General features: G+C 48.6%; 2 protein-coding genes across 5 annotated transcripts in view; both read left to right on the forward strand.

Moving 5' to 3' along the window:
- The window catches only part of dhx9 (DEAH (Asp-Glu-Ala-His) box helicase 9), a 17409-nt gene extending 9027 nt beyond the window's left edge, over positions 1 to 8382 (forward strand). For all 4 annotated transcript variants that reach the window (XM_086204728.1, XM_086204730.1, XM_086204729.1 and 1 more), the window contains 18 exons: positions 1 to 6; positions 91 to 282; positions 729 to 870; positions 1096 to 1178; positions 1262 to 1418; positions 1931 to 2028; positions 2117 to 2330; positions 2542 to 2636; positions 2916 to 2989; positions 3073 to 3225; positions 3368 to 3528; positions 3645 to 3756; positions 3834 to 3995; positions 5684 to 5811; positions 5907 to 6136; positions 6260 to 6375; positions 7559 to 7759; positions 7841 to 8382. The exon at positions 1 to 6 is cut by the window's left edge and continues 72 nt beyond it. In XM_086204728.1, coding sequence (XP_086060854.1) covers positions 1 to 6; positions 91 to 282; positions 729 to 870; positions 1096 to 1178; positions 1262 to 1418; positions 1931 to 2028; positions 2117 to 2330; positions 2542 to 2636; positions 2916 to 2989; positions 3073 to 3225; positions 3368 to 3528; positions 3645 to 3756; positions 3834 to 3995; positions 5684 to 5811; positions 5907 to 6136; positions 6260 to 6375; positions 7559 to 7759; positions 7841 to 8114 — 2598 coding nt within the window. In that variant the 3' untranslated portion in view covers positions 8115 to 8382. The remainder of the gene's footprint in view (positions 7 to 90; positions 283 to 728; positions 871 to 1095; positions 1179 to 1261; positions 1419 to 1930; positions 2029 to 2116; positions 2331 to 2541; positions 2637 to 2915; positions 2990 to 3072; positions 3226 to 3367; positions 3529 to 3644; positions 3757 to 3833; positions 3996 to 5683; positions 5812 to 5906; positions 6137 to 6259; positions 6376 to 7558; positions 7760 to 7840) is intronic.
- Positions 8383 to 9632: 1250 nt separating this feature from the next.
- Positions 9633 to 10000, forward strand: part of lamc1 (laminin, gamma 1) — a 47619-nt gene continuing 47251 nt past the window's right edge. The window contains exon 1 of the mRNA XM_086204732.1: positions 9633 to 10000. This exon is cut by the window's right edge and continues 320 nt beyond it. Within this exon, the coding sequence (XP_086060858.1) occupies positions 9936 to 10000 (65 nt within the window). The 5' untranslated portion in view covers positions 9633 to 9935.

Below are 10000 nucleotides of genomic sequence, written 5' to 3' on the forward strand. Positions count from 1 at the left end.
CAGAAGGTCGGTGGTTTCTCTTCCTCTGTCGCTCCATTCACATTTTACCCGGAGACACCAGAAAGTGAACAAGTAGAAACTGTCATGCAGCTGCTGTCGGAGCGCAACCAGCTGCCCGTCAAACATTTTGAGGAGGAGATCATGGAGGCCATCAGCACCAACTCTGTGGTGATCATCAGAGGAGCGACTGGCTGTGGAAAAACCACTCAGGTCCCTCAGTACATCCTGGACCGCTTCATCAAGAGTGGCCGAGCATCTGACTGCAACATTGTGGTTACCCAGGTAACGCTCAGCATCCCACTCATCAGCAATAGAAACACCAGGATGTGTGCATGGAAAAGCATTCCCATCAATCACCTTAATTTCCCTATGGGGATCAGTAAAGGATTCTGATTCTGAATTCACATTCATGAGGTCAAATGAGAGGAACGCCCAACCAAGGAGCGTCATCACCAGCCTCCTCAGACCTTCCCCAGAGTGATGTGATGTCATCAGATGAAGTCTGAAATCACACCCACCAGATTAAATCAAAGTCCCTCGACAACTCTCTGTGTTCTGCTCACAGACGCAAACAGTGGTCACATGACCTGCTGGGAAGTCATTTATCTACAGAGGATTGTTGTTTCCAGTGAGCGTAAATGTGTCAGTGACCTGGTCATTCACGTAGATCTTAAAGTGTCAGTGTTCTCGTAGTTTGACTGACGTTTGGTCCCTCCACTTCCCTGCAGCCCAGACGGATCAGCGCTGTGTCGGTGGCTGAGCGAGTCGCCTTTGAGAGAGGAGAGGATCTTGGGAAGAGCTGCGGTTACAGCGTCCGGTTTGAGTCCATCCTCCCTCGACCACACGCTAGCATCATGTTCTGCACTATCGGTATGTTTACAGGTGCTAGCATTAGCTGTCTCACTGCTGCGGGTGGCTCATCATCTGTCACGTTCACATTGATTGATCATAGTTGGCAGGTCCTGTTAGCTCCCAGGCTGGCAACAACCTCTAACCAGGATCACTTACAGCTGTTTTCATTGTGGTGACAAGCCACTGCAGAACCACTTTGTGGATGTGGTGTCATTGGCAACATGTGTCCGGTGTGTGTTGCAGGTGTGTTGCTGAGGAAGCTGGAAGCAGGAATTCGGGGCATCAGCCATGTAATTGTAGATGAAATCCACGAGCGAGACATCAACGTGAGTTAGTTTAGGTCTTGTCGACGTTGACAGTTCCCAGGTTAAAGCATTTGGTAACCTCCTTCCTGTTGGTGTCTGTTCAGACGGACTTCCTGATGGTGGTCCTCAGAGACGTGGTCCAGGCCTACCCAGAGGTCCGCATCATCCTCATGTCGGCCACCATCGACACCACCATGTTCAGAGAGTACTTCTTCAACTGTCCCGTCATTGAGGTGTTTGGACGCACCTTCTCTGTTCAAGGTGACTGACACATGAATGATGGGTAACGTTCATCTAAAGACAGGACATTTATAGCTGCCACAGCAGAACGAGGAGCGCTGTTATGTCAACATCACTCAATTGCTTCACATCAGATGGTCCAGAACATGAAGAAAACATGGAAACCCTCTGATCTAGAACCAGTTTAAATTGTTGAAGTGCTGGTCTGACCTACTTCAAGTGTGTCACGACAGCTGAACTAGAATGGTTTTGTGATGCTCCGTCCAAAGGGTTTCTGGCTTTTGAGTCAGAAGGGCAGGGTCATGCTGGTCATTGCTCCTCAGGGTGGGTCTTCAGAAGAAGCTGTGATCGGTTACTGCAGAAATGTAGTCATTGTAAATAACTTTTGGACGCAATTTTCACAGCTGAAACCTCACCACGTTATATCTTAGAAGAAATAAACATTCTGGAAATATGAACTATTTAGAATAAAACGTTCCTAAAAATTGATCACATTACCAATGACATTAATAAAACTGTGTTGCTGTTGGCAGAATACTTCCTGGAGGATTGCATCCAGATGACCAACTTTGTCCCTCCACCGATGGATCGTAAGAAGAAAGACAAAGATGAGGAGGGAGGAGATGAAGACGTAAGTACTGTCCTCAGAAACGCGACGTCTCTGAGGTGCAGCATGACTGCGTCGATGTGGGTTTCTAAACGAACTTTGGTGTCTGCAGACCAACTGCAACGTGATCTGTGGTCCGGAGTACACGGCAGAGACGAAGCTCTCGATGGCTCAGATTAGTGAAAAGGAGACATCCTTCGAGCTGGTGGAGGCTCTCCTGAAGTACATCGAGACGCTTCAGGTGACCGGCGCCATACTGGTCTTCCTGCCAGGCTGGAACCTCATCTACTCTATGCAGAGACACCTGGAAACCAACCCACACTTCGGTATGAAAATATCACATGGAGGGTTGATGTCAGAGACGACCTGACTCCTGAGCTCCTCATCAGACAGACTGATGAGAGGAGAACGTCAGTCTTGTTCTACTTCTAGAATTAATACCACAGCAAGTGTAACTCGAAGAATTACACATGGTTTTGAATCAATATAAACACAGCTAGTTATTCAATGTTTTTTGGGTTGTGCATTTATTTCCAGGAATTAACCGGTACCGGATCCTGCCGCTCCACTCACAGATCCCCCGAGAGGAACAGAGGCTGGTGTTTGAACCAGTTCCTGACAACATCAGGAAGGTCAGCAGCACTGCAGAACACGGCATCAAATCTGTAAACACACTCAGAGACAGGAAGTTGTTTTCTTGGTGTTTTCAGGGTTACGGTCCTCACAATCGGTTTAATCCTAATTGGATCTCAGATATTCAGAAATACATTATTCAAAATGACTTCACGCTGTTCTGGGGCTTTTCATGTTTACTTTTGTTGCCCTTGTTTGTGGTGGTGATGTCACTCCCCTGTACTACTGTTGGGCCTACTGCCTGCCTGTGTTGATTCACCTGTGATCGGATGTTGCAGGTGATCCTGTCCACCAACATCGCTGAGACAAGCATTACCATCAATGATGTTGTTTATGTCATCGACTCCTGCAAGTAAGTCTGGCTGACAGCTGCCAGAGTGTTTTTGCTGTCTAAAGTTTGCGTGTTGTGCTGATGTGTGTTTGATGTTTGGACAGGCAGAAGGTGAAGCTCTTCACCTCCCACAACAACATGACCAACTACGCCACCGTCTGGGCCTCCAAAACCAACCTGGAGCAGAGGAAAGGTCGAGCTGGGCGTGTCCGACCCGGATTCTGCTTTCACCTGTGCAGCCGAGCACGATTTGAGAGGTTTGGTCAAGAGAACCACCCCGACACACCTGTAGAACCACCTGCAACATACCTGGAAAACCTTCTCCGTTACATACTTAGATAAGGGTGTGTGTGCGTGTGTGTGTGTGTGTGTGTGTGTGTGTGTGTCTTATGGCTGCAGGTTGGAGACTCACATGACCCCTGAGATCTTCAGGACACCACTGCATGAAATCGCTCTGAGCATCAAACTGCTGAGGCTTGGAGCCATTGGACACTTCCTGTCTAAAGCCATAGAACCGCCACCCCTGGACGCCGTCATTGAGGCTGAACACACGCTGAAAGGTATCGTTCCTCCATTGCATCCGGGAATGCCTGCATGTGTAGGTAAAAGCGTGGATGTGTGCTGGCAATCCAATCTGTGTGTGTGTGTGTGTGTGTGTGCGCGCGCGCGTGTGCAGAGCTGGACGCTCTGGACTCCAACGATGAGCTTACCCCTCTGGGACGGATCCTGGCCCGGCTGCCCATTGAACCTCGCCTGGGGAAGATGATGATCATGGGCTGTATCTTCCAGTCAGTTCTCCCTCACGTCTTTTCGGTGCTGCTGAGTCACCCTGCGGTATGTTGACTGTGTCTCTGCTGCCCTCTAGTGTTGGAGATGCCATGTGCACCATCTCTGCAGCCACCTGTTTCCCAGAGCCCTTCATCAGTGAGGGGAAACGTCTCGGCTTTGTCCACAGAAACTTTGCCGGGAGCCGGTTCTCTGACCATGTGGCTGTGCTGTCAGTCTTCCAGGCATGGGATGACGTCAGGTTGGTTGATGTTCCCTGATCAGGATTACGTCAAGCTCTTTAACAGCAGTGGAGGCGATTAGGAAATTTCTATCCCTTGTTGAGAATCTACATCACATCTGCAACAGTTGATACTGGTGCGTGATTGGCTCAAACCAGGCATGGTTTCACAAGTCCATCCTGTGTCCATCCAGGTAACTCCTTATGGGACTTGTCCAACCTCCGACCCTGAAAAACAGCACTGGAAGGCCACTCAAAGTCCGAGTTCAGTCCCTCCAGAAAATGCGATTATGTGATCGCATAATTCAATGCATGATCAGCCAAAGTCCACACATTTATGCGGGGGCCGCATTTTTTCAGAGACGCTGCATTTTTGCCGCATAAATCACAGATTTCCACACAAAATGTGCAAAATATGCAGGGCTTGCATGATTTCATATTCCCCACATTTATGTTGCAAAAAAGTCACATACATCTTTGCAGAAAGTTGAAAAATGTTGCGTTTGCTTCACACAAGAGCAGCCATTTTCCTCCCTTTGCCTTGGGAACGTTGTGAAGTGACGTCAGAAAGCTGCAGCCTCGTGAAGAAGACATGATGAAGTCCGCAAATCGGTCTCATTTGCCAACAGAAATAAGCTTGGAACTCGTTTGACTCATCAAGGTTCTGTAACTTGGAACCGTGTGTTTGTTGGTCTGAAATAAAACAAGGTGAGAGCTTCATGATTCCCAGCACTTCCTGTGACGCGGTACGCTCGCTTATCACAGGAAGTCATTAGAGACGACTCTTTACATGAAGGCAGTAGCCCAGTGGGAACAGGGTGGTGGGGAATCACTTTTTTTTCTTATTCATCAAACAGCAGTTTTTGCAAAGTCACGCAATTTCATTGCATAAAATTGCATAAATATCCCACATATTCCATCACATTTTTTTAGAGAACATTCCACAAAAAAGGATTTTTGCTGGCAACAATCTAAAAAAAACCCCGCATTTTTCTGGAAGGACAGAGTTCCTACTCTGAAACTGGGGAAATTCCCACTGACTTCTCAGAGAATTGTTTTTCTGATGTCAAACAAAGATGGCAGCAAACAAATTGAGAAAGGTTGTTTACAGTTAGTCATGAGTAAAACAGCACATACCATCACATGATAAAGATATTTTACATGACCATCCTGATGGTATCTGGATCCAGGAAACAATATCTGACAATTACCTTTCTCTCCACTGAAGGTGTTCAGGAAAAAGTTAACAGGAAAAAAAGGAAAAACTCAGAAATATACGTTCAACTATTGTTTGTGGCTGAGACCAAGCCCACTGGTGTTGAATAAAAAGAAGCTAGAAGACCTCACTGCAACCATCAGTGCACCGTGCTTTCTACTTACCTGCACTCGAGCCACTAATTTCGAGTGCACATTTCCTTTTCTGACTTGTCTTGAATAAAGCAGGAGTCTGAGGGTGAAGCTCAAATGTGTGTGTGCTTTTTATGCAGTGAGTGGCACCCAGGCCTGTTGTTGGCCCAGCCAAAGGACTGTCACGGTGAGACTTTGTCTCTCTGTGACTAAAGATACGAAACGCCACTGCAGGTCACAGCGATGAGGTTGCAGTGGGTCCATCAAATGCCCTCTGAGCTCTTCTCTGCATTAGTTATTTCATAAATGAACTGCTGGTGGGTGACGGGCTGCCAGGTTGACCATGTCTTTTCTGAAATCAGGATCAACGGTGAGGAGGCAGAAGCTCGCTTCTGTGAGCACAAACGTCTCAACATGGCAACTCTGAGGATGACCTGGGAGGCCAAAGTCCAACTGAAGGAGATCCTTGCTAATGCCGGATTCCCTGAAGGTACCTGGAGGCACCACAGCTTGACACTGGACAGAAGAACTGCCCTTCAGTAGAGTAAATGAGTGTGAACCTTTTGTTGTTTTCCGCCCCGTCAGAGAGTCTGTTGACTCAGATGTTCAACACAGTCGGACCTGACAACAACCTGGACGTGGTGGTTTCCCTGCTGACATTCGGCTCCTACCCCAACGTCTGCTACCACAAGGAGAAGAGGAAGATCCTGACCACAGAGGGCCGAAATGCCCTCATCCACAAATCCTCTGTCAACTGCCCATTCAGCAGCCACGACATGACCTACCCCTCGCCGTTCTTCGTCTTCAGCGAGAAGGTGACCGTGCCATAGTGTTGTCACCACTGAAAAATGTTTTATAGTCATAGTATCTGCTGCGGTGCTCAGTAACCCTCTGAAGACTGCAGCATCAGCTCACTGCCACACTGGTGGTTGTTTCAGATTCGCACCAGAGCCATCTCAGCGAAAGGGATGACGCTGGTCAGCCCGCTGCAGCTGTTGCTGTTCGCCTGCAAGAAAGTCGTGTCCAACGGAGACGTGGTTGAACTGGATGACTGGTGAGGATATGCTGCACCTGACTTATCACTGATGATGTCAGACAACAGTAGATCTACCGTTTCAGACTACAGTGGATCTACCATGTCAGACAACAGTGGATGTACCGATGAAAGACAACCGTGGATCTACCGTGTCAGACTACAGAAGATCTATCGTGTCAGACTACAGAAGATCTATCGTGTCAGACTACAGTGGATCTACCGTGTCAGACTACAGTAGATCTACTGGTGTCAGACTACTTTTGGATCTATTGTGTCAGACTACAGTGGATCTATCGTGTCAGACTACAGGGGATCTATCATGTCAGACTACAGTAGATCTACAGTGTCAGACTACAGTAGATCTATCGTGTCAGATTACAGTAAATCTACAGTGTCAGACTACAGGGGATATATTGTGTCAGACTACAGTAGATCTACTGGTGTCAGACTACCGTGGATCTATTGTGTCAGACTACAGTGGATCTATCGTGTCAGAATACAGTAAATCTACAGTGTCAGACTACAGGGGATCTATCGTGTCAGACTACCGTGGATCTATTGTGTCTGACTACAGGGGATCTATCATGTCAGACTACAGTAGATCTACTGGTGTCAGACTACCGTGGATCTATTGTGTCTGACTACAGGGGATCGTTCGTGTCAGACTACCGTGGATCTATCGTGTCAGACTACAGTAGATCTATCGTGTCAGACTACAGTGGATCTTTCGTGTCAGGCTACAGTAGATCTACCGTGTCAGGCTACAGTAGATCTATCGTGTCAGACCACAGTAAATCTACCATGTTAGACTACAGTAGATCTACCGTGTCAGACTACAGTAGATCTATCGTGACAGACTACCGTGGATCTATTGTGTCAGACTACCTTGGATCTATCGTGTCAGACCACAGTAGATCTACCGTGTCAGACTACAGTAGATCTACCGTGTCAGACTACAGTAGATCTATCGTGTCAGACTACAGTAGATCTATTCGTATTCGATGGACTGGTATTAGGCTACTGTGGATCTGCCAGTGTCAGGATGCCTGTAGCTCGTCCTCTGGACTCTACAGCTGGACACTTCCTCCCTCTCATGACGTTGTTTTGTATGAGTGTTAGAAGCAGCCTCACACGTATTACACAGGACACGCCCACGTGGAGGAGCAGGAAGTTAGCGATGACCTTTCACATTAATGTGCAGGATCAAACTGAGGATCCCTCATGAGGTGGCGGGCGGCATTCTGGCTCTGCGGGCCGGTCTGGAGGCTCTGGTAGTGGAGGTGACCAAGGAGCCTGACTACATCGGACAGATTGACCAAACCAACCAGCGTCTGCTAAACCTGATCCGACTCATCTCCAAGCCGTCAGCAGCTGGACTCAACATGGCGGCCAACAGTCAGAGGTGACGAGACCTGAGTGAGTCAGTTGGAGTGAATGTTCTGATGATGTATCTGACAGATCTAAACATGTCGTCTCCTCACAGGATGGGAGATGGCCCTCGACCTCCTAAGATGGGACGCTTCGAAGGAGGAGGCAGCAGAGGCGGAGGCTACCGAGGAGGAGGCGGAGGCTACCGAGGAGGAGGCGGAGGCTACCGAGGAGGAGGGGGAGGCTACCGAGGTGCAGGATATGGAGGGGGTGGGGGGGGGTACAGGGGAGGGGGAGGTTATGCAGGGGGTGGGGGAGGATATAGGGGTGGATATGGAGGGGGTGGCAGTTATAGAGGAGGTGGGGGAGGCTACCGGGGACATTATTAACGAGTCAAAGTGAAGAAGAATCCGTTTTTGTTCCTCTAGTGTTGACCGCTCTGTGCCACTGGTTGATTCCATTCAAATTATTCCTGGTTTGCTGTCTGCTCTCTGAAACTATTAAATGTCTGCAGATTTATTACCGTAAATATGTCCTCTGTACTCCACATGTCGTCCTTTAGGGGTTTTAGAACTTCAATCTCCTTTAAATTCTGTGAAAGATTAAATGTGACATTTAGTTTTGTACAGGAATTTCATCCACTGAATAAAGGTCAGGGATAAGGAATTCATCTGGTGTCCTCTGTTTAACTTCCTCGTGCCTCATCCTCATAATTCGTCTGTAAGGTTAAGAGCTGATCCGACCCCTGGGCCTTGACTCAGATGTTTTTTTAGATAAATGGTAAAAGTAGTGAAAAATGTAGTTTACATCATTTCATCATTGACGGGACTCATCATGTTTTGACCTTTGACCTGCAGCTGAGTGTGACAGTGCTTTGACAGTGGCAGTGTTGATCACTAACCTAATCAAAGCTGAGTGTTAGCCACCAAATAATCCGTTCAGCTGCCCTGACCTGTTTTCAATGTCCTGAAAACTCAGACGGACCAGTTAACAAACCCCAGTGATCCCATCGACGCCGAGCTGACACGTCTGACCTCTGCGCCGTCGCCTCAGTCTCAGGTACCGAGATAAGGTTCTGATAAGATTCTGTCTTCTGAAAAACAAGAACAAATCAGCTCGTGCAGGTATTCAATCTGATTGATTAATGGACTGTCACACTTGGACACTTTAGTTCATGCAGAATTACCAGCGAGGCTGATGGACTGAAACTCAACACGGAGTTACAAACAGGACGGAACCGGACTGCATTCCAGTTCTAGAGGATAAAAGTTCTCAAGCCAACAGTCTGAAGGAACCCCGAGGGTTCATGCATGTTTCCATCAAGGAATCGTGTGATTGATATGAACTTTGGTAAAAGCAGGCGTGACATAAAACCAGAACTGGACCAGTATGTCACTGGTTTCCAGTGGTCACGGGTGTGTTGGGTCGGGACACTAAAATCAGTTAATTTTGCACCAAATCTGTTGGAACTGGAAGCCGTCCTGACCCAGGCGACTGATCCGGGTCGTCTTCAGTAGTCAGAGGGATGGAGTCTCTGGTCCACAGGTCGGCTGAGACCCCGAACGTCTCGACCCTTCACAAACATGTCGCCTCCTTCCTGCCGGACTCAGAGAACCACTACAAAATGGCCGCTGGAGTCTGGGGGGAACTTGTTCTGGTCTTCAGGGGTGAGCTCTTGGGTTCGCTTGCACCTTGAACAGAGTTTGTTTATCAAGTTTGAAGGCGTAAGAAAAGTTTACATGGTGAAAGAAGTCCCGGGTTATTACCGGGTTGGAGGGCAACAATGACGTGGGTTCAACTCCGACTCTTTGGTAATTTGGTAAGTTTGCAGGTCGTTAGGCACTTTTGCGTGAAATTGGCAGGAAGTGGTGGCGTCGCCCTTTGCGCATGCGCAGTGGCGGACTGGGCGTAGTCTGGAATCTGGTCTTTTCCTGCTGGAGAGCGTCGGTGCATGGCGGCGGACACAAAGAGCTGAGCCGAGCAACACCGACGCACCGAGGATAGCAACCAGGACGCACGCAGCGGGACGCGACCCGCCGCTGCTGGGACTCTCCGGATATACTTGACGGTTTTACTGGCTATACTGGTTTTACTGGTTTCCTCGCTCTGCTGCGGGTCACCGGGTAGTTGCCGCTAACTTCGGAGGAGTTGAGGGGAGTTCGCGTCGGGACTCGCAGCTTTCTGGCCGAGATCACAGCACGGAGGAGGAGATGCGGAGCGTGATCCGGGTCCTGGTCCGGGTCCTGGCGGCCCTCAGCTGGCTTGCCGCGAGCGC

The sequence above is a fragment of the Aulostomus chinensis genome, chromosome 5 (genome assembly GCF_037954235.1).
Source record: "Aulostomus chinensis isolate RoL2024-O1b breed Wild chromosome 5, RoL_Achi_v1.0, whole genome shotgun sequence".
Lineage (NCBI taxonomy): Eukaryota > Metazoa > Chordata > Actinopteri > Syngnathiformes > Aulostomidae > Aulostomus > Aulostomus chinensis.